General features: G+C 45.2%; 1 protein-coding gene across 8 annotated transcripts in view; it reads left to right on the top strand.

Moving 5' to 3' along the window:
- The window catches only part of CCDC30 (coiled-coil domain containing 30), a 115,274-nt gene that overhangs the window by 24,188 nt on the left and 66,576 nt on the right, over window positions 1–24,510 (top strand). For all 8 annotated transcript variants that reach the window (XM_030185572.1, XM_030185568.1, XM_030185570.1 and 5 more), the window contains 3 exons: window positions 7,331–7,446; window positions 16,115–16,213; window positions 18,703–18,803. In XM_030185572.1, the coding sequence (XP_030041432.1) occupies window positions 7,331–7,446; window positions 16,115–16,213; window positions 18,703–18,803 (316 nt within the window). The remainder of the gene's footprint in view (window positions 1–7,330; window positions 7,447–16,114; window positions 16,214–18,702; window positions 18,804–24,510) is intronic.

The following is a 24,510-nucleotide window of genomic DNA, read 5'->3' as shown; positions in this document are numbered from 1 at the left end:
TTTGTAACGAGTTACATTTAAGCTGTACTTTTGTGCTTAGTAACAAAGTACAAATTTGGAAAGTAGTTTTGAATAAAAAGTATTTTCCATCTCTCTGCTTCTCTACTACTACTACTACTTATCATTCTATAGCGCTACAAGGCATACGCAGCGCTGTACACCATACACAAAAAGACAGTCCATGCTCAAAGAGCTTACAGGGGGGGTGGGGGGAAGAGGGGTTGGTGGTTCGGAGGCGAGAATAGGGGAGGGCAGACTTGTATGGTCTGTGCCAGAGCCGGTGATGGGAGGCGGGACAGGTGGTTGGGAGGCGGGAAAAACTGCTGGGCAGACTTGTACGGTCTGAGCCCTGGGAGAGACAGGTGCAAATCAAGGTAAGGTATACACATGAGTTTGTCTTGGGCAGACTGGATGGACCATGCAGGTCTTTTTCTGCCGTCATCTACTATGTTATTAGATAAGACAGGTAAACAGACAGAACAATTAAGGGTAAGGGAATAAAGAGGTGAGGATAAAAGGACAGGGCAAGGAGTAGTGGTTAGGAGTCAAAAGCAGTGGTAAAGAGGTGGGCTTTAAGTTTGGACTACAGGATTTCCAAGTGATGTCAGACACGGCTTGCGGCTGATTGGGCCCGAACGTCCGGGCTTTCACTAATAAACTACCAAGGGAGATGTGTGGGACCTGGCTTTCTGCAGTGCTGCTACTGCTTCCTGCGCCAGGCCTGTCTCCTGTGATGTACACTTCTGGGACTGGCACAGGAAGCACTAGCAGCGCTGCAGAGAGCCAGGTGCCCCCTGTCTCCCATGGGCCCAGCGGAGGTGCATGGGAGTGAGTGAGTGAGACTGTGCTGCAGGGCTGCAGTGAATGGGAGGGGAGAGAGAGAAATTAGGCAAGACTGGATGGGTGGGGAGGGGGAAAGAGAGAGCGACAGATGGGGCAATACTGAATAAAGGCGGAGGGCAAGTGAGAGAAATTGGGAGAGACTGGATAGGTGGAGACATAGGAGTCAACATTTCAAAATGATTGGGGATGCTAAACCCAATAGAAATTACCCCTCTCTGGACACACAGGGTTTGCTCAATAGAGCTGGAACAGATCAGTGTTGGAGTTGGTTATAGTGGAAGAGGTGAAGACAGAAGAAGAGAAAAAAAAGTGACATGTACAGGAGACCCTTGTAAAGAGAGTTAAAAGAAGACAGGAAAGCAGTAACCAGAGGTTGGGACCAAAAAAATTAAATGACCAGATAACAAAGGTAGAAAAAATAATTGTATTTTTAATTTAGAATAAAATAATTTCATTAACGTGTTAGTCCACTTTAAAAGTTAATAAATATAAATGGGGGTCCGGTGGGGCTCCTTTTTCCCCATGGGGTGTCACATTCGGGTGGCCGGGTTCCTCCCCCTGTCCTGCTGTCCTTTGTGGCCTTGGCTACTGTCTTAGAGCAGGAGCCTTGAGTGCCCTTCAGCCTGCAGCAGCGGAGTCCAAATAAAGGTTAACAGAAGAGAAAAAAAAAAAGAGAGTATATAGAGCCAGTAAGGAGATCGCCGGTTGATGCCGGTACCTTTGGCTAGGCTGCCCAGGAGAGCTGGGGCTGTTTCTGCGGGGGTTTTTGGTGCTGTTTTTCTCCCCTCCCCGGTTATGTAATTGAGAAAGTTAATTCGTTCCTGTTCGTGTTGCGGTTTGGAGACGCCGGGCTCTCAGTGCCTATTTTGTGGTGAGCCAAAACCACCATCCTCTGCAGCTGGCAGCTGAAGCTTTCACGGCCGGAACCGATTGTGGGGCAATTGCCCTGCAGACAGGAGTGCCAGTGGCAGTCCCACTTTTGGCGGGAACCACCGCCATTTTAGATCCTTCCCGCCCTGCGGAGCCCTCTCAGTCAGCCTGGGGGAATTGTTTCCCAGGCACCTCCTTAGTGAATGACAGCTCCGGAGGCATGGGTTTTCCCCCAGATTTCATTCAGTCGTTGTATCAGGCCTGGAAATCGGGACCTTCTCGGCTGGATCCTCCTTGTTCAGGGTCCAGTGGTCCAAAGAAACCTCGGCTAGAGTGAACAGAGTATGCTGAGGGCCTTTCCCTCCCGGGATCTGAGGAGAACATTAGTGACCTTGGGGACAAGAATCCTTTGTTGTCCAACCAGGAGCAGGAGACTGCTTTGCCAGGGGAAGATCCTTCGGTGATGAGGATCTTTCATAGAGAAGAGTTGTCTGAATTGATTGACCAGGTATCCTCTACTCTAAAGTTTGAGTCTGCTGAAGCCCCTGTGGGGGAGGGGAAGCAGGTAGATCCCTTGGTTAAGGGGATTCGGCATCCATTCCGTTCCTTTCCAGTGAACAAAGACCTGAGGGACATGGTGGTCCAGGAATGGTCCTCTCCAGATTCTCCTTGTAAAGTCTCTCGGGCCATGGCTAAACTTTACCCTCTCCCTCAGGAAGACAAGGACTCCCTGAAGCAGCCCACGGTAGATGCTGTAGTGACGGCAGACACTAAGGCCACGGCCATTCCAGTAGATGATGGAGCGGCACTTCGTGATCCTCAAGACAGGAAGCTAGAATCCTTTCTTAAGCCTAGTTTCGATCTGTCGGCCCTGGCTCTGCAAGCTTCAGTCTGTGGGGGCCTGATGGCTGGCGCTTATGTCCATTGGTCTGAAAAGCTCTTGGATGATCCGAGTTTTGACAGGGCCTCCAGGGTGCAGGATTTGGCCAAGTTAGAGATGGGCTCCTCCTTTTTGTCTGATGCTCTCTACGATTTGCTGTGTGCGTCAGCCAAGAACATAGTCCTGGCAGTTGGAGCCTGCCGGGCACTGAGGTTACGGGCCTGGGTTGCGGATGCAGCCTCTAAATCCAAGTTATGTTTGCTCTCTTTTAAAGGTTCCTTATTTTTGAGAACGAGTTGGAGAAGTTGGTTAGGGGATGCTAAGGTCCCGTGTCTCCCAGAACTACGTCCTAAGACAGGTGGATGGGGGACGTCGACGCATGGTCGTTTTCAGGAAGCCAGGTGGTACAGACTGGGTAGGTCGAGTGGAGCGTCTACAGGTCATTTTTTTTTCAGAGGACCCAGTCCTTTCGTGGCGGATGTTGTGGGGGACGTGGCTCTTCTTCGGGGGGGGGGGGGGGGGAGTTGGTCCTACCCGTGCCTCTCAATGAGGGTGTGGGGGTCCATTCTCTGGTGCGTGTAGATGCTCGTTTGAGTCAGTTTTTCCAGAGGTCAGACCAGTGGGTCTTAGAGGTAGTTCACGACGGGTATTCGCTAGAGTTCGACAATCCTCATCCTGATTTCTTTTTAGAGTCTTCTGTTTGTTCCCGGCTCAAGGCGGGGGCAGTTCAAGTCACTTTGCTTTGGTTGATTGCTCTGGGGTCTGTAGTACCTGTTTCTCGGCAAGAATGGGGGATGGGATGTTACTCGATTTATTTCTTGGTGCCCAAGAAAAGAAGGTTCCTTCTGCCCCATTTTGGACCTCAAGAGGGTCAGTGCGGCTTTGACGGTGCCCTCCTTTTAGATGGAAACGCTGCGCTGGGTTATTATAGCGGTTCCAAAGGGAGAGTTTCTCACTTCCCTGGATTTGACAGAGGCTTGTTTGCACATTCCCATCCAAGCAGCTCATCAGCGTTTTCTTTGGTTTGCTGTCTTAGGGAAGCATTTTCAATTCTGTGCTCTGCCTTTTGGTCTTGCCATGGTGCCCCGAACCTTTTCTAAAGTCATGGTGGTTGTATGTCGATGATTGGTTGATTCGGGCCAAGTCAAGGTTGGAGAGCAAGGTGGCAACAGATCGGGTGGTAAGTTTTTTTTTTTTTTTGTGTGCAGTCTCTGGGCTGGGTGGTGAATCCGGTCAAGAGCCATATGCTTCCATTGCGGACCCTGGGCTATTTGGGGGTGCGTTTCGACACTCTGCGAGGTCTGGTGTTTCTGACTCCCGTTCAGGCTGCCAAACTGCAGGAACAGGGCCATCATTTGTTCGCGGAGAAGGCTCCAAGTGTCTGATGGCGGCAACAATAGAGGTGGTTCCTTGGGCCAGGGCGCATATCCAGCAGTTACAGTTTGCCCTTCTGGACCGCTGGTTTCTGCAGTTTCAGTGCTTGGAGAGAGGTTTCCTCTGGCAGAAGCTCCTCGCCTCAGTTTGCATTAGTGGCTTCACACGCCGAACCTGGTGAAGGGCATGCCTTTAGAAACCCCGGAGTGGATAGTAGTTACCACAGATGCGAGTCTGGGGGGCTGGGGAGCGCATTGCCTCGGTCAGGTAGCTCAGGGACTTGGTTGCTGGAAGATGCTCGCCAGTCCATCAACTGGTTGGAGATGAGGGCTATCCGGTTGGCGCTTCAGGCCTTCCAGTCTCTCCTCGTCGGCAGGTCTGTCAGAGTTCTTTCTGACAATGTGACAGCCGTAGCTTATGTCAATCGCCAGTGAGGCACAAAGAGCTGGGTGGGGCCAAAGAGGTGGCAGAGTTAATGCGTTGGGCAGAACTGCATCTTCAGGATCTTTCGGCGGGTCCCATGGCCAGGGTGGACAACATAAATGCGGACTTTCTCAGCAGATACACGTTGGACCCCGGAGAGTGGTTGCTTCATCGTTTGGTTTTCGGTTGCATTGTGGTTTAATGGGGTCTGCCAAAGATGGATTTCATTTTGACAGCTGCCAATGCCCAGGTGCCTCGTTTCTTCAGTCGATGGAGGGATCCTTGTTCCAAAGGGATCAATGTGTTGGTTCTTCCGTGGCCTCCCCAGGAGTTGCTGTATGTGTTCCCTCCGTGGCCACTGGTGGGTCGAGTTCTGCAGCGAATCGAGCGTCTGGCCCGGTGATCCTAGTAGCCCTGAACTGGCCATGTCGCCCGTGGTATGGAGATCTAGTGCAGCTATCAGTCAAGGAGCCGCTTCCGTTAGGGGACTTGGTCAGGTTATCAAAGGGTCCGATCAAGATGCCCAGTTCCTCTCCGTTCTCGCTTACAGCTTGGCTCTTGAAAGGAACAGGTTGGGGAAGAAAGGTTTTATCCCCAGGGTAATTGATGCAATGTTGCATTCAAGAAAACGGTCTACATCTTTGGCCTATGTGCGCATGTGGCATCTTTTTGAGAGCTGGTGTCAGGATCGATCTTATCTTCCTTTGCGTGCCTTTGTTGCGGAAGTCTTGGAGTTCTTACAAGATGGTTTGGACAAGGGGACTCTCCCTGTCCTCCTTGAAAGTTCAGGTAGCGGCCTTGGCCTCTTTCCACAGGAGGGTTCAGGGAATTTCCTTGGCTGCTTCCCCAGATGTAGTTCGTTTTTTGCATGGAGTTAAGCTGAAACATCCTCCGCTATGTTTGGTGGTTCCTCTATAGGACTTGAATCTTGTTCTGGAAGTACTGGTGGGTCTTCCCTTTGAACCCTTGTAGTCGTGCACTTTGAAGTATCTTACTCTGAAGAGCATGTTTTTAGTGGCCATTGCTTCGGCTCGGAGGATTTCTGAGCTCCAGGCTTTGTCCTGTAGAGATCCTTTTTTGTTTTTTTCCAAAGAAAACGTTTTGCTCAAACCAGTATCATCCTTTTTGCCTAATGTGGTTTCTGACTTTCATGTGAATCAAGTGATTTCCTTGCCGGTCTTAGGGAATAGATCGGGGGATTCTTCTCGATGTCTATTGGTGAAATTGGATGTCCGTCGAATTTTGCATTTCTTCCTGTGGAGGACGACTGACTTTCGGGCCTCGGATAGATTGTCTTGTATGGCGGTCCTAAGAAAAGAGTGGCTGCTTCTGAGCCAACAATTACTAGGTGGTTGAAGGAGGCTATTGCCTCAGCCTATCTATTGAAGGGTTGCATTGTGCCTCCGGTGCTTATGGCGCATTCCACTCAGGGAGGAGGGGGTGGCTTCCTCCTGGGTGGAATGCAGTTTCATTCCTCCACAGGATATCTGCAGGGCAGCTATCTGGTCTTCTTTGAATTCGTTTGTAAAGCATTACAGAATTGCTATTCAGGCCAGAGAGGAGGCCAGATTTGGTGCTGCCGTGTTGACCTCTGCTTTTCGGGGGTACCGCCCTTAGTATTTTATTGCTTTGGTACTTCCCAAGCGTCTTGACCGGTCTGGAGGGTTGCTGAGGAAAGTGAAATTAGGCCTTACCTACTAATTTTCTTTCCTCTAGACCCTCCGGACTGATCAAGAACCCTCCCTGTTTTCATCACTGCTGTTTGTTCTTGTTTTGGGCCCGTGTCCTGCTGTGGCTGTTTTGTAGCAGTGTTCTTTGCTGCTGTTATACTAGATTCCAGGGGAGGTTTTCTTTCTGGCGTCAGACTGGTGCAGTTCTGGGTGATGGTTGTGTCCGGTCTGCAAAGCACTCCTAGTTTTCAGTTGGGTTTCCACGTACAGGGTTTGGGGAGTTTCTTTGGTTGTTATGTGCTTTGCTGTCGGTATACTGGATGGCTAGGGTTCTGCACAGGATACATATACAGTGTGCAAAGTTCAGTGTTCTCAGTCTCTCTCTGCTGGTAGGTGTGCATAACCCAAGCGTCTTGACTGGTCTGGAGGGTCTAGAAGAAAGAAAATTAGCAGGTAAGGCCTAATTTCACCTTATTGCCTGGCTCCTTTATGAAACGGCCTGGGAGCATTGGGCTGGTGCGTAGCTCCTCATGTTCCCAGGCAGTATGAACAGTTGTGCCTTCGATCTGTGCAGGTCACTGGGACAGTAGTGTGATTTTGCCTGTGTGGGCTTCATAGGAAGCAGGGAATGTAGCAATACCATTAGCCAATGCTGCAAATAGGCCTGAAGCAGAGATAAAGGAGGAAAGAGAGGGCTGGAGATCCCCTGATAGCTCATAGCCATCCACTAGTTATACTGTCATATTGCACTCTGCATCTCAGAATCTGTGAATCTCATACCCTAGGACTTGTTTGAACTGTAGTTCTGTGCTCTGACCATTAGACCACTTCTTCCTTTACTCAGCCACATCCAGTTCAAAACACTTGCCAGGCTATTACTTGGACCTGAATTTACATATTGTAGTGAAATCTTGAAAATTCTGTTGGCTGAGGAAAGAGACGTCTGGTAGTGGTTAGTCCCTATTTCGTTTTTTTGTCTCAAGAATAATCCTGGAAGGCTATATAATTTTCTGTTTGAAGAGCTCTCCAAATTGGCAGTTGAAAAATATTTTTGAAACTTTTCCTGGGAAGTTTAGAAGTAAGAAATATTTTATCCTTTTTAGAGCTAATTCAGCTGAATGTGTGCTACTGTAGAAATGAGGTCAGGGATTTTATCCCTGGTGTTTGGGGTATTTTTTTTTTGCTGTACTTTGAATAAATTCATTTATACTGTTTGATGTAGTAAGGTGAGTATTGTATTGATATCGATACAAATCATAAATCATTTTAGATACATTAGAACTACAAAAGGCTCGGGACCATAACAAAAGACTGGACAAGGAAATCCTGGCACTACGCAATCGAGTCAGATCTCTGGATCTGCAAAGGAAAGACCATACTGAAGTGGTAAGATTGTTTGTTTCCGCTATGTTTTATAGCTTGTAAATCTTAAAATATTTAAAAAAAAAGGGGGGGGGGGAGGAAAGGATATAAAATAATGATGATGATGTTAGACTAGATGCATATGTACAATTATGACATGACTGAATGTTTACAAAATGTTTGACTTTATTGGTTTTGTTTGACCTGGTACATCATCAATAAAAACCATCTATATATATAAAACTCACCCTCAACGTTCTATTTGCACTGACGTCACTGAAGCCAGGTTCGAAGCTCTGAAGCCACACAAAATCACAGTCTGTGGGCCCCGCCCTCGCGTCAAACGTTATGACGTTGAGGGCGGAGCACATTCTCCGCTCCAACGTTGTACTGCACTGTAGCTGTGCTCCGCCCTCGCGTCAAGACGCGATGACGTCGAGGGCGGAGCACACGTTACACTCTATCGGTTCCTACTGCAGGGGCATTCACTTGATGCACAAATCTTCTGTTTCGGCAGGTCAGTGGGGTGGGGGGGCCTTCGGAGAGGGGGGAGCGCCGGCAGCGACGACATCGGTGGGGGTGGAAGGGGGTGCACTGGCAAAACACACATCGGGGGGAACGGAACGGTCACGGACGCTGGGGGGCGTGCCAATAGGGCCAGGGTCACAGCACATTTGCACGGAGGCTGCAGGGGGGCCGGCGACACACGGAGACAAAGGGACGGAGGGGAGCCTTGCTAGAGCCCGTTTCATTGCGATTTGAAACGGGCCTTCGTTACTAGTTGAAATATAAAAAAAAAAAAAGTAGTTTGTGCACCTGGATGTTTGTTGGGGGTCAGTGCACCATATGCCATCTTCAGTCTGGCAAATAAGCAGAGTGCCTGAGGTACTGATTGGCATAGCAGGTAAGGAGCTCAGGCCCTGCCTGTTAAAGCAGAAATGTGAGAGTGCCTTTGTGTCACAGCAGATGGTGAGCCAGGGCCCCTCATACTAAAGCGGAGCGGATTATGGTAGTTCAAGACAAAGATTCGTCAATCTGTGTTTGGAGCTATTCCCTCATATTCTTTGCTAGGCAATTTGATGGGAGAACTGTGCCAAATTTATTAGGATTTGTTTACCACCTTTTTGAAGGAATTCACTCAAGGCTGCTGTGTACAACAAGAATAAGTCAAAACATATACAATAGACAATCACAACAGTAAAAATATTCAGACAATAACAAGATACGGCACCATAATGCTACATTACAATGTCAACATAATATGCAATAAAACATTTTAATAGAGGTCAGAGGTTTTAAGTAAATATGGAACATATAGATAGATCAAAGGGTTTAAGCAAATATGGAACTTATAGATACATAAGTACATAAGTAATGCCATACTGGGAAAAGACCAAGGGTCCATCGAGCCCAGCATCCTGTCCACGACAGCGGCCAATCCAGGTCAAGGGCACCTGGCAAGCTTCCCAAACGTACAAACATTCTATACATGTTATTCCTGGAATTGTGGATTTTTCCCAAGTCCATTTAGTAGCGGTTTATGGACTTGTCCTTTAGGAAACCGTCCAACCCCTTTTTAAACTCTGCTAAGCTAACCACCTTCACCACTTTCTCCGGCAATGAATTCCAGAGTTTAATTATACGTTGGGTGAAGAAAAATTTTCTCTGATTTGTTTTAAATTTACTACACTGTAGTTTCATCGCATGCCCCCTAGTCCTAGTATTTTTGGAAAGCGTGAACAGACGCTTCACATCCACCTGTTCCACTCCACTCATTATTTTATATACCTCTATCATGTCTCCCCTCAGCCGTCTCTTCTCCAAGCTGAATAGCCCTAGCCTCCTTAGTCTTTCTTCATAGGGAAATCGTCCCATCCCCGCTATCATTTTAGTCGCCCTTCGCTGCGCCTTTTCCAATTCTACTATATCTTTCTTGAGATGCGGCGACCAGAATTGAACACAATACTCAAGGTGCGGTCGCACCATGGAGCGATACAACGGCATTATAACATCCTCACACCTGTTTTCCATACCTTTCCTAATAATACCCGACATTCTATTCGCTTTCCTAGTCGCAGCAGCACACTGAGCAGAAGGTTTCAGTGTATTATCGACGACGACACCCAGATCGCGTTCTTGGTCCGTAACTCCTAACGTGGAACCTTGCACGTTAGATTAGACAGAGTAACAGAAGTTAGAAAATAATGTGACTAAAGAAAGTGATGTCAGAAAGGTGCTTGAATATTATCTCAGCTACAGTAAGTTGCACCTTAGGAAACTGGAAGACTAGGCATCCAAATGGCAGATGAAATTTTAATGGAATGTGGACAAATGCACATTGGGAAGAATAATCTGAATCATTGTTGCCTGATGCTAGGGTTCCACTGTAGGAGTTGGCACGGAAGAAAAAGAGCTAGGTATCATTGGGCTTAAATCTTCTGCTCAGTGTGTGGTGGCGGCAAAAAAAAAAGGAAACGAGATGCTAGGAATTATTAGGAAAGGGATGCAAAATAAGACTAATAATATTATAATGCCTCTGTATTGCTCCATGGGTGCGCTCACCTTGAGTATTGCGTTCAATTCTGGTTGCCGTATCTCAGAAAAGATATAGCGGAATTAGAAAAGGTTCAAAGAAGAGTGACCAAATTGATAGAGGGGATGGAACTCCTCTCATATGAGGAAAGGCTAAAGAGGTTAGGGCTCTTCAGCTTGGAAAAGAGACAGCTGAGATATGATTGAGTGGTGTAGAACAGGTAGAAGTGAATCGACTTTTCACTCTTCAGAAAGTACAAAGACCATAAGTACGTAAGTAATGCCATACTGGGAAAAGACCAAAGACCAGGGGACACTCAATGAAATTACATGTAAATACTTTTAAAACAGGAGGAAATATTTTTTCATTCAAAGAATAATTAATCTCTGGAACTCGCGGCAAGAAAATGTAGTAGCTGCAGTTAACGTATCTGGGTTTAAAAAAAGATTTGGACAAGTTCCTGGAGAAAAGTCCATAGTCTGTTATTGATATGGACATGGGGGGAAGCCACTGCTTGCCCTGTGATTGGTAGCATGGAATGTCGCTACTGATTGGGTTTCTGCTGGGTACTTGTGACCTGGATTGGCCAGTATGGCTATTCTTACGGTCTTATCGCAGTCGCTGTGGGTCTTACTGGTACCTTCAGACCACCAGTGGATGTCTGGGTGCGGTCTCCCTTCCTGGGTTTGGTGGGCTCCAGTCAGGGCAGTGCAGCCTTAAATGCAGCCATAGCTTGCTGGAGTTGGGCACCTATTGCTTGGGTATATATCCTCCGGAGCCTCTCCTCTTTATTCTCTTCTGTGAAGGTCCCCTATGTGGTCCTTGTGACACATGTTTTCCAGACCTTCTGCGGTTTATTTATTTATTATTTATTTATTTATTGCATTTGTATCCCACATTTTCCCACCTCTTTGCAGGCTCAATGTGGCTTACAATACATCATGAATAGTGGAAGTATACTAGAAAATAGACATTTAGTTTTACAGAAGGATCTTGGGCAACATGATAATGATGAAACATGATAGTAGTATAACAGCAGATATTGTAAGACAGTTCTGAATATATGTGGAGTTGATGGTTTCGGTTAGATCTAGGGCATCCTTTGGGGCATCGGTTCTTTTCACGGATGTGCCTGTTTCCCACTCTTCTTACGGACTGCTTTGATACATCCCACAAGTCTCTGGATTAATCTGCTGCTGATGACAAGGAAGAAGAAAATATGTCTTACCTGATAATTTTCTTTCCTTTAGTCACAGTAGATGAATCCAGAATCCCACTCTTTCACAAGGTTGACACTTTGAGTTCAGTCTGTTTCTCTGCTAAGGTTTCTTTTTGTGGTTGCCTGTGCATAGTTCTGCTAGGTTGACAACTTTATGGCTTGTTTCTATGAGGAGGGAGACATGTTCGTCTTATTCCTTCTGCTTTGTTATGAGAAGTACTGACTGACCAAGGAACATACTGTCCTATGTGGCAGAGTTCAGTTTGGTACTCTCTATCTCCACCTCCTGGAGTGGAGGAGTAGCCTAGTGATTAGTGCAGCGGGCTTTGATCCTGGGGAACTGGGTTCAATTCCAACTGCAGCTCCTTGTGACTCTGGCCAAGTCACTTAACCCTCCATTGTCCCAGGTACAAATAAGTACCTGTATATGCTATGTAAACCGTTTTGAATGTAGTTGCAAAAACCACAGAAAGTCCCATCCCCCTTCCCCGATGGCTATAACCTACAAGTCAGTACTCCAAATTTAGCCCACTAAAAATAGGGGATGCCCAAAGAACATGTATCGTTATCTCTATAGACCTTGGCTTCTGAATGCAGTTTACACAATAAGGATCTTAGGATAGTCACCTTCACAGTCAGAAGAAATGGACAGAGACTTAATTAAAGACATCCACAAAATAGCAAGAAAAGGAGAAGTACTATTGATAGATGATTTTAACATGCCGGACGTCGATTGGGGTTTCCCTGCTGCATGGTCGTCTAGAAGCAAAGAGATCTTGGATTTTCTACAGGAAGAATTGTTTCAGTAGTGGGTAATGGAACCGACATGAGAGAGAGCTATTCTAAACCTAGTTCTCACAAATGGGGACAATGTTCCTGATGTTACGGTGGGAGAACATTTGGCATCTACTGATCACCAAATGGAGTGGTTCAATTTTAAGACAAAGGAGGAGAGGGCTTATTCAAGACTGAAAGTCCTAGATTTCAAAAGAACTAACTTTGCTGAAGAAAGAGTTAGTTGGATGAGAACAGCTGAAGGAAATAGAACAGCAGTGGGCAAAACTGAAAGGAGCTATTTTAAAGATGACAAACCTCTATATTAAATTACTTTTACTTTAAGAGTAAAAGAAGACTGCTCTGGTTCCCGAACGCAGTAGCAGAAAAGGTCATGGCAAGAAGGTTAGTCTTCGTACGTTACAAGAACACTCAGAAAGAGGAGGACAGGCAAAAATATCTGGAAAAGCTAAGAGAAGCTGGAAAAGCTGTCTGGAATGTGAAAAGGCAAATGGAAGAAATGGTAGCTGATAGGGTAAAATTGAGAGACAAGACATTTTACATAAGTACATAAGTAGTGCCATACTGGGAAAGACCAAAGGTCCATCTAGCCCAGCATCCTGTCACCCGACAGTGGCCAATCCAGGTCAAGGGCACCTGGCACGCTCCCCAAACGTAAAAACATTCCAGACAAGTTATACCTAAAAATGCGGAATTTTTCCAAGTCCATTTAATAGCGGTCTATGGACTTGTCCTTTAGGAATCTATCTAACCCCTTTTTAAACTCCGTCAAGCTAACCGCCCTTACCACGTTCTCCGGCAACGAATTCCAGAGTCTAATTACACGTTGGGTGAAGAAAAATTTTCTCCGATTCGTTTTAAATTTACCACACTGTAGCTTCAACTCATGCCCTCTAGTCCTAGTATTTTTGGATAGCGTGAACAGTCGCTTCACATCCACCCGATCCATTCCACTCATTATTTTATACACTTCTATCATATCTCCCCTCAGCCGTCTCTTCTCCAAGCTGAAAAGCCCTAGCCTTCTCAGCCTCTCTTCATAGGAAAGTCGTCCCATCCCCACTATCATTTTCGTCGCCCTTCGCTGTACCTTTTCCAATTCTACTATATCTTTTTTGAGATACGGAGTGTATAAATGACAGGAGGAAATGCCATAATACCATTGTGAGGCCCAAAGTTGAGGGGGAGGAATATATAGAAGCTGAGCATTGTTAAGCAGTTCAGCTTTATCCTTATTTCTGTTCTGTGTTCATGGGTGAAAGGCTTGGGGGTAGGACCGCAGAAAACAAATGCTAATGGGGATGGATGGATGGTAGACCGGGACTGATTCTTAGAAGACTGTGTTTGTGAGGAGCTAGCTAAACTAAAAGTAGACAAAGTGATGGGGCCTGATGGGCTATATCTGAAGGTGCTCAGAGAACTCCGAGAGGTTCTGGTGGCTCCTCTCTCTGACATCTTTATTTCTTCTTTAGAGTCTGGAGTGGTCCCGGAGGACTGGAAAAGGGCAGATGTGGCCCCTCCACACAAGATCAGAAGTTAAGGAGGAGGTTAGAAATTATAAAGCTTTCAGTCTAACCTCGGTGGTGAGCAAACTAATGGAAACGCTTCTAAAGCGGATGATTGTGAGGTTTCTCAAATCGAGCGGACTGCAGGACCCGAGGCAGCATGGCTTCACTAGAGGCAGGTCGTGTCGGACAAACCTGATTGATTTTGACTGGTTGACCAAACAGTTGGTCTCATGAGGTGCGCTAGATGTGATGTACTTGGATTTTAGCAAAGCCTTTGACACGGTTCCGCACAGGCGACTGATAAATAAACTGAGTTCCCTCTGTATGGGACCTAAATTGACTGACTGGGTTAAAAATTGGTTAAATGGAAGGAGACAGAGAGTAGTGGTAAATGGAGCTTGCTCTGAGGAAAAGGATGAAATCAGTGGTGAACCACAGGGGGTCGGTCCTCGTACCGGCTCTTTTAAACATTTTCGTGATTGATATTGTGGAAGGGCTGTCTGGTAAGGTTTGTCTCTTTGCGGATGATACCAAACTCTCTAATAGGGTGGACACCCTGGAGGGTGTGAATGGGATGAGGAAGGATCTGGCGAAGCTTGAAGAGTGGTGCAATGATTGTCAACTAAGATTTAATGCTAAGAAATGCAGGGTCATGCACTTGGGTTACAAGAATCCAGGGGAGCAGTACAATATAGGAAGTGAACGGCTGTGTATGAAAGAACAGCGGGTTTTGGGGGTGATTGTGCCTGATGACCTTAATGTCTCGAAACAGGTAGAAAAAGCAACGGTCAAAGCCAGAAGGATGCTTGGCTGCATAAGGAGAGGGATGACCAGCAACAGCTTCTTACCGGTTAACTACTTCTTAAGCGGCTATCTGCTGATATTCAGCGGGAGATAACCAGCTATCCCCTGCTGAATATCCCCGGCTATCGCGCAATATAACTGGCTATCTGCAGATTTTTAAAGTGAGTTTAGTAGTCATATTTGGCTGAGTGAAATCGTAGAATATCTTCGGTCGGTTTCAAGATAATTGGCTAAGTCTGAATATTGACTTTGCCGGTTATCTTTAAAGTGGCCAAAAATAAACCGGATATTCAATGTCGGTCACTGGAAACTGCCCAGCATCTAATATCCGGTCTCAGCACTGACTGTGGGAGTTAGCCAGTCTAACTCCCGCTGTCTGAAAATTGGCCTCCTTATCTTTAACAATTCATCTACTGGGAACTCTAAATAAAACAATGCTTCCGACTTCAAAACCTGAGGGCGATAGATCAGAAATGGTCGTCTCCTTCTTTGGGGTCTCCTTGGAGACATCCAGGAGCATCCTTATTAAAAAAAAAAAAAAGGCACCATGACGGTTTCTAAAAAAACAAACAAACCATACGAAGCAACCATACCTGGTCTGCCTGCAGAACTAATTGAACCAGCAATATTCCAGTAACCAAAGTTTCTAAATCGGAATGTTCTATTAAAGCAGAAACATCGAGCAGATCCATTTCTTGTCCTTCCAAAGTCTCAGCAGCCCTGCTGTCCTTAGCCACAGGTAGATAGTAGATCTTTATAATAGATGGAATTGACCGCTGAGGCACTTTTAAAAGAAAAGGTAATCAAGAAGGAAAATAGTCACCGATCTCGTGCAGTGATCTTTATTCACATCTAAGTAGACTCGATACGGCCGTGTTTTGGTTGTATGGCCTACATCAGGAGTCTGGCATAAACCAAACATGATTGCACACTGCTGACTCAGATCTTCCTATAAATGTGCATTCAATATGTATCATACATCACACAAATTCTGTATACGGTGTAACACAACTTGCAAAAGATGCATTTGAGAAGGGTTAAACCCATCATTTGTATAGGCTGCTAGATAGCGTCTAATGAAAATACCTTAGGTCTTTGTAGGGTAAAAGAAGCAGAAAGCATAGGAACAATAGATTCGATCTTGTCTGCTGGCTGTTTCACAACAGATGCCACAGCGCTCTCAGCGTCGCCCAATTCGGGCGGCTTCTGTACCTGGATGGATTCTTCCCATGGTGTGACTTACACAGCTGTAGATGTTTCAAATTCCCTTCCCTAAACACCTCCAGAAGGAATTATCTCCTGCAGGGGTATTGAACTGGCGATTTCTGCCTCATCTAGTCAAAGTCGTCAATTTAAGCTGCTGTGATTCAGGGCTACAGGTATCCCTTCCAAATGAAGACGCTGAGTCAATCGACTTCAGAGTCAAACAAGCCGGAGAAACTTAACTAATATTCACTGAGGTAGAAGGGCAGCTCAAATGCTGGTCCATCAAAGTGGAGGATTGCTTTAGGAGTGAAGGAGGAAGGCCTCCTCTCCTCCAAGCTCTCTTAGGCATTGAGGAAAGAAAAACAGAGCTGCTCAAACAGAGACTGCAACTGATGCCATCTTCAATCCCATGGATCCCCCATTTTCACCCCTTTTTAATGTTTATTTCCTTGATCCACTGTTGCTAGAATTTGATAGGAAATCGGATCCATTTCTGCCCCCTACGTTTTATGTTGCTTAATTGTGGTTATATAAATCGTGCATGCCTCTGCTTTTATGAGATGAAATGTAGAGGCTGCTACAGATAGTTGTACTTCAGTGGCTGTACTAAATTGCTTGTTCTTTCAGATTGAAAAGCTGAAAAAGGAACTAGATGACCATCAGAAGAAAGGAGAGCAAGGAGCTTTATCTTCAACAGTAAATGACGCTGGAGAAGATAATGAGCAGGTATTCTGTTCCAAAAAATTGCTAATTTCTCTGCCATTGTTTATAGTTCAGAAGGAAAGAAATTGGGCAAGCATGCAGAGCAATGGCTCATGGATTCTTTCCAGCTGTTCTGTGAGTGCACTGGTGTTTATGTCATCTCTAACTTGGAGGGGACAGGAGCAGGGCTGTTTGAATGGAAATTTATTTATTTATTTATTTGTGTTATTGCATTTGTATCCCACATTCCCCCACCTATTTGCAGGCTCAATGTGGCTTACATAGATTTGTTGACATTGTCATATCAGGATATCAGATACAGTTAGTAGTGTGTAGCGATCAAGAAAGGAAGAGGGAAGAAGGGGGGGAGTGAATTGGATAGCTGTGTAAGGTAAGCTTTCATAGTTGAGAGGGTTGGTGAGGTGAGTTAATGAGGTTGTGGGTGCTCATTGTAGGCCTTGTTGAAGAGGAATGTTTTCAGCAATTTTCGAAAGATAGTTGTTTCGTTGATTGCTTTCAAGTCTACGGGTAATGCATTCCATAACTGCATGCTCATGTACGAGAAGGTAGTGGCATGCTGATGCACTTCAGTCGTTTGCAGCTGGGGTAGTGCAGGTTAAGAAATTTGCGAGATGATCTTGTGGCGTTTCTGGGCGGTAGGTCCACTAGGTTTAGCATGTAGATTGGGGCATCTGCATGAATGATTTTGTGTACAATTGTGCAGATCTTGAACGCAATGAAATAAAATGAAACCAAACGTGATAATATCATTCTTAGTTACTGTCAACAGATATCAAAAAAGATTTTACAGTTTAATCATGGGACACAGCATCCTTAAAGCAACAGGTATTGATGTGCTGTTCAATGACTAGGCTGTGCACATTGAACCATGCAGTTTACTACTGACTGTTTTCACTAGGTGTTACCATACATAGCAACCATTAGCAAAGCTATAGTGTTCAATCACTAGGTGTTGCACAAACATTTACAACAAAGAAAGTTAAAATGCACATCTGAATAGCTTAAGAGCTAACTTAGCAAGGATAGGAACCTGGCAGCTCTGGAAGAGGGATTTGAAGCATGGAATTTTACTACTGATTGGGTTTCTGCCAGGTACTTGTGATAGGCTTGGTTACTGTTGGAAGCAGGATACTGGGCTAGATGGACCGTTGGTCTGACCCAGTATGGCTATTCTTATGCTCTTTTGAGAAAATACATAGAAAGAAAAGCATGTAGAGCATTCCTTATGGACTTATTTCCAACCTCTGTTTGTGTGCACATGTCTGTCTGTGTTGGATCTGCATATCTGTGGCCTGTAGAGGTAGTTTGAAAAGATAAGTTTCCTGACCATTATGTTCAATCTATTAGTGTTTCTATGCTACAGCTACCAAAACTATTTGGCCCATAGAAATGCATTGGGGCATTTTTTTTTTTTTTTTGGGGGGGGGGGATGGTATTTATCTGGAATCTTGAGTCCAATCTGGCCCATTTTCAAACTTTTCCCCACTTTATCTCCCACACAAAATTTGATCCTGTTCCATTAAATTTGGGGCGTGTTTTGCCCCACTCAGACATTCTGGCCCCTTGTATATAATTCCTTTCCAACATTCTGTTGGTTTGGAAAAGAATGCAAAGGGAAACTGAACATTAATTTGTGACATGGTTAATGTGATAAAACAGTTTTTAAGCCTGTAAAACTACCTTAATTGTTGAAGTGTATTTCTGCTATTGGCCAGCAGGTGGTGTTTCCTTACTTTAAAGCTGTTACAGAGTAATGAATGTTTTTTCTTTAGTCTGGCACAGATTGGAAGTAAAGATGCAATATACTTTTGAAAACTTGTTGTTGTTGTTCTACTACTACTACTACTTATCATTTCTATAGCGCTACTAGATGTACGCAGCACTGGGCTCTGGAGCTCAATTCATCTAGGATGTACTGGCTTTTTTTACCCTCCAGTCTTTGCCAGGGAGAAAAGAGAGAAAGATCTCTTTGCTGAGGCCCTGTGAACAGTTATGTTTGATAATCTGTGAGCAGCTATATGTCCTGATCTCCCTTGGTATATTTAGAGAGTAAACAGATGTTTTATAATTGATCCATATTTAGTTATGTTACTGATTGTGCTGTTTACACCTTTTCTGTTCATTGTTCTAATTTTTCATGACCATAAACATTTTTAATTTATTGCCTCTGCTTGTCTGGACTGACTAAGAATCCTGGTGGTTTGTGTGTTGGGTCTGAATGCTTTCTAGGAACTATGGGACCCCTGGGAGTATGGCCCCATTGACCTAGAAATCACGTGTGAAAAATAGGCGCTTGCACCATCGGAAGTCCGTTTGGGGGAGCAGTCGCTCCCCTTGCGACACCCCCCCTAGCTACACCTCTGTATATACCCTGTCTAAACAACTGGTATCGTATAAGATGCACCCCTTATTTCTCTACTAATATAAGGTGTCTGAGTGTTTCTCTCACTGGCCTTCTCACCTAAATTAGAATATATTATGTCTTACTACAGGGTGAACACAGTAAAAGTGATATTGAAGAAAAGTCTAGTAGAAATGTGGCCGACTCAGATCAACTAGGGAATCTGCAAAGCGATGAAACACTTCACAAAAGGTATACTGGTGCTCTTTTGATTCTGCTAGCAATGTCAGCACTTTTATTAGTAATTCCATAGAAGACAACACTCCAGAGGATTTAGAAGTCCAGCTGCAGGTATAACCTCTTGGAATCCTGGCTTAATTTTGCCAGTCTACCCCATCCCCGTCTTCAGTTTTCCACATAGGGAAGAGAGGCAGTACTATCTTTGCTATGTACTGTGCAGGTTGTATTTGGATAAGAGAGGATGATTTGCAAATGACCCTTTTCTGCAAATAAACACCTCTTTCCTTGTTATGCGTACCAGACAAGTCCAGGACTTGTGGGTTTGCATCCATCTACCAGCAGGTGGCGATGGAAAGTACAGAATTGTGCTGTGCCTTAATAGAACCCTGTCCAGCTCGGACAGTTCAGTATTCCATCTCCAGCAGGAGGAAGATGGTGGTTGTGCAGCTCCTGGTTTGGATTTCATTTTTTACTTCTAAACTGGGTTGGTGACTTGTTTATCAGAAGTTAGGGGGTAGGACTGGTGAATTTCTGTGGAGAAGAGCTGCCGATATTGCAGTGTAGTTGGTCCTTTGGGAGTATACCTGGTGGTGTCAAGTCCTAGAGGCTCTGCATTTCTTCTTATGCCTTCTCTGCTGACAGAAGAGCAGTGACTGAAAGGAGAGTTGGGGCTGTCTCCAAGGATGTCTGTTGGTAAGAGCTTTGTTCACCCTGTTGGGCGAGAATTTCTGTGCACTCTTGAGTACTGTTATTAATTCTTGATATACTGCCTAATCTATATGCCCACCACTCCCATGGCTTGTCTGGGATCTATGCAGCTCCCTCCAGTTCTCTGGAATCAACTTCTCTCTATTCAAGCTGAAGTGTCTTATAAAAAAAAAATTTAAATCCTTGTTGAAAACCCATTTGTTTATAAAATCTTTTGGGGCTGCAGTGTTGGGATCTTAGGACGGGATGTGTGTGCATTTGCTGAACATACTTTGTACTTTTCTACTGACTTTTTTTTCTATTCTGTTGTGTTATAATATTATAAACCACTTTGATCTATTGTAGATTAGGTGATATGTCAAGAATTAATAAAGCTGTGATGTCAAAAGACCTCTCATGTGTTACTTAGAAATTGCCAACAATTTCTGTAGGTCCTGTAGATTGTTTGTTTGTCTTTGGTAAGACTAAGAAATGTGATGTAGTGGTGGAGTGGCCTAGTGGTTAGGGTGGTGGACTTTGGTCCTGAGGAACTGAGTTGGATTCCCACTTCAGGCACAGGCAGCTCCTTGTGACTCTGGGCAAGTCACTTAACCCTCCATTGCCCCATGTAAGCTGCATTGAGCCTGCCATGAGTGGCAAAGCGCAGGGTACAAATGTAACAAAGATAAAATAGATACTATTGGAGATTCTACATGGAATGTTGCTACTATTGGAGATTCTACATGGAATGTTGCTATTCCACTAGCAACATTCCATGTAGAAGGCTGCGCAGGCTTCTGTTTCTGTGAGTCTGACGTCCTGCACGTACGTCACGTCAGACTCACAGAAGCAGAAGCCTGCGCGGCCACATTGGTGGAATAGCAACATTCCATGTAGAATCTCAAATAGTAGCAACAGTGGAGGAGTGGCCTAGTGGTTAGGGTGGTGGACTCTGGTCCTGGGGAACTGAGGAACTGAGTTGGATTCCCACTTCAGGCACAGGCAGCTCCTTGTGACTCTGGGCAAGTCACTTAACCCTCCATTGCCCCATGTAAGCCGCATTGAGCCTGCCATGAGTGGGAAAGCACAGGGTACAAATGTAACAAAAATAAAATAGATACTATTGGAGATTCTACATGGAATGTTGCTACTATTTGAGATTCTACATGGAATGTTGCTATTCCACTACCAACATTCCATGTAGAAGCCTGCGCGGCCACATTGGTGATCTGCAAGGGCCGACTTCTACATGGAATGTTGCTAGTGGAATAGCAACATTCCATGTAGAATCTCAAATAGTAGCAACAGTGGAGGAGTGGCCTAGTGGTTAGGGTGGTGGACCTTGGTCCTGGGGAACTGAGGAACTGAGTTTGATTCCCACTTCAGGCACAGGCAGCTCCTTGTGACTCTGGGCAAGTCACTTAACCCTCCATTGCCCCATGTAAGCCGCATTGAGCCTGCCATGAGTGGGAAAGCGTGGGGTACAAATGTAACAACAAAAAAAAAAGCTATCATTGTTTGTTAGTTAAAGATATTTCTTCATATATTTTGGTGGGTAAACAATTGGAATGAGAGCACACTCTTAGGCAAAGCATAATAGAAGAAACATAAGTACATAAGTAATGCCACACTGGGAAAAGACCAAGGGTCCATCGAGCCCAGCATCCTGTCCACGGCAGATAAGAGCCAAATGGCCCATTCAGTCTGCCCTTCCTCAGTACCCCTAACTCCTTCTTTTCCTAAGGGATCCCACATGACTGTCTCACACTTTTAAAAATTCTGACGCTGCTCTTGTCTCCACGACCTCCACTGGAAGGCTGTTCCACGCATTCACCACCCTTTCCATGAAGGAGTATTTTCTTAGATTCCTCCTAAGCATATTTCCCCTTTTTCCTATGCCCTCTCATTCCAGAGATTTCCTTCATTTGAAGAAAGCTCATCTCCTGTACATTGATGCCGCTGAGGTATTTAAAAGTCTCTATTATATCCCCTCTCTCCTGCCTTCCAGCATATTCATGTTGAGGTTCATGAGCTTGTCCCTATGTTTTATGACAGAGACCGCCTACCAATTTAGTAGCTGCCCTCTGGACCGACTCCGTTCTGTTTAAATCTTTCCGTAGGTGTGGTCACCAGAATTGCATGCAGTACTCTAAATGGGACCTCACCAGAGACTTGTACAAAAGCACTATCACCTCTTTTAACCATTGGTCACACCTCTCCTTATACACCCAAGCATCCGTCTGGCTTTGATCGTCACCTTTTCTACCTGTTTGGCCACCTTAAGTTCATCAGACAGTCACCCCCCAACTCTTCTTTCATACACAGAAGCATTTCACCCCCGATATTGTACTGTGTCCTTGGATTCTTGTGACCCAAGTGCAGAACCCTGCATTTCTTAGCATTAAATCTTAGTTGCCAATTATCAGACCATTCTTCAGTCTTCGCTAGATCTTTCCTCGTGTCATCCACACCCTCCGGGGTGTCCATGCTATTGCAGAGTTTGGTATCATCCGCAAAGAGACAAACCTTACCAGACAGCCCTTCCACAATATCACTCACAAAAGATGTTAAAAAGAGCCAGCCTGAGGACCAATCCCTGCGGTACACCACTAATAAAATCCCTTTCCTCAGAGCAAGCTCCATTTACCACTACCCTCTGTCTCCTCCCATTTAACCAGTTTTTAACCCAGTCAGTCACTTTAGGTCCCATACAGAGGGCATTCAGTTTATTAATCAGTCATCTGTGCGGAACCGTGTCAAAAGCTTTGTTAAAATCCAAGTACACCACATCTAGCGCCCCTCCCATGTCCAACTGTTTGGTCACCCAGTCAAAGAGATCTACCAGATTCGTCTGATAGGACCTGCCTCTCGTGAAAACATGCTGCCTTGGGTCCTGCAGTCTATTTGGTTCGAGAAACCTCATGATCCTCCGCTTTAGAAGCATTTCCATTAGTTTACTCACCACAGAGGTCAGACTGACAGGTCTGTAATTCCCAACCTCCTCCTTACTTCCGCTTGTACAGAGGGAGCACATCTGACCTTCTCCGGTCCTCCGGGACCACTCCAGACACTAAGGAAGCATTGAAAAGGTCAGACAGCAGAGCCGCAAGGACATCTCCTAGTTCCTCGAGTACCCTCGGATGTATTCCATCAGGCCCCATCGCTTTGTCTACTTTTAGTTTAGCTAGCTCCTCACAAACAGAGTCTTCTGAGAATCAGTCCTGGTCTACCATCCATCCGTCCCCATTATTGTTTGTTTTCTGCAGTCCTACCCCTGCCTTTCATCCATGAACACAGAACGGAAGTAATTGTTAAGCAGTTCAGCTTTATCCTTATCGGGTTCTACATATTCCTTCCCCTCAGCTTTGATCCTGATAATTCTATTATGGCACTTCCTCCTGTCACTTACTCATCAAAATGTCTTGTCGCCCAATTTTACCGTATTGGCTGCCTCTTCCACCATTTGCCTCTTTGCTTCTCTTAGCTTTTCCAGATCTTTTTGCCTGTCTTCCTCTTTCTGAGTTGTCTTGTAACGTACGAAGGCTACCTTTTTTCCCTTAGCTTTTCAGCAACTACATTTGAGAACCAGAGCGGTCTTTTTCTGTTACTTTTTTGTAATTTTCTAACATAAAGGTTTGTCTCCTTTAAAATGGCTTCTCTCAGTTTTGCCCACTGCTGATCTATTTCCTTCAGCTGTTCCCATTCAGCCTACTCTTTCTTGAGAAATTCCTCCATCTTGGCAAAGTTAGTTCTTTTGAAATCTAGGACCTTCAATCTTGAAATAGCCCTCTTCTCCTTTGTCTTAATATTGAACCACACCATTCGTTGATCACTGGATGCCAAATGATCTCCCACCGTAACATCAGAAACGTTGTCCCCGTTTGTAAGCACTAGGTCTAGAATATCTCCATCCCGCGTCGGTTTGGTTACCCACTGCTGAATCAATTCTTCCTGTAGAGAATCCAATATCTCTTTGCTTCTAGACAACTCTGCAGTAGGGACACTCCAATCAACATTCAGTCCCTAAAATCGAGTGTAATACCGGAAGACTGGAGGGTAGCCAATGTTACTCCGATTTTTAAGAAAGGTTCCAGAGGAGATCCGGGAAATTATAGACCGGTGAGTCTGACGTCGGTGCCGGGCAAGATGGTGGAGGCTATTATTAAGAATAAAATTGCAGAGCATATACAAAAACATGGACTGATGAGACAAAGTCAGCACGGATTTAGTGAAGGGAAGTCTTGCCTCACCAATCTAATGCATTTTTTTGAGGGGGTAAGCAAACATGTGGACAATGGGGAGCCGGTTGATATTGTATATCTGGATTTTCAGAAGGCGTTTGACAAAGTGCCGCACGAAAGACTCCTGAAGAAATTGCAGAGTCATGGAATCGGAGGTAGGGTATTATTATGGATTAAGAACTGGTTGAAAGATAGGAAGCAGAGAGTAGGATTGCGTGGCCAGTATTCTCAGTGGAGGAGGGTAGTTAGTGGGGTCCCGCAGGGGTCTGTGCTGGGTCCGTTGCTTTTTAATGTATTTATAAATGACCTAGAGATGGGAATAACTAGTGAGGTAATTAAATTCGCCGATGACACAAAATTATTCAGGGTCGTCAAGTCGCAGGAGGAATGTGAACGATTACAGGAGGACCTTGCGAGACTGGGAGAATGGGCGTGCAAGTGGCAGATGAAGTTCAATGTTGACAAGTGCAAAGTGATGCATGTGGGTAAGAGGAACCCGAATTATAGCTACGTCTTGCAAGGTTCCGCGTTAGGAGTTACGGATCAAGAAAGGGATCTGGGTGTCGTCGTCGATGATACGCTGAAACCTTCTGCTCAGTGTGCTGCTGCGGCTAGGAAAGCGAATAGAATGTTGGGTGTTATTAAGAAGGGTATGGAGTCCAGGTGTGCGGATGTTATAATGCCGTTGTATCGCTCCATGGTGCGACCGCACCTGGAGTATTGTGTTCAGTACTGGTCTCCGTATCTCAAAAAAGATATAGTAGAATTGGAAAAGGTACAGCGAAGGGCGA

The sequence above is a fragment of the Microcaecilia unicolor genome, chromosome 13, assembly GCF_901765095.1.
Source record: "Microcaecilia unicolor chromosome 13, aMicUni1.1, whole genome shotgun sequence".
Classification (NCBI taxonomy): Eukaryota; Metazoa; Chordata; class Amphibia; order Gymnophiona; family Siphonopidae; genus Microcaecilia; species Microcaecilia unicolor.
The sequence above is the reverse complement of the archived record's forward strand: the minus strand, read 5'-3'. Positions and strand labels throughout refer to the sequence as shown.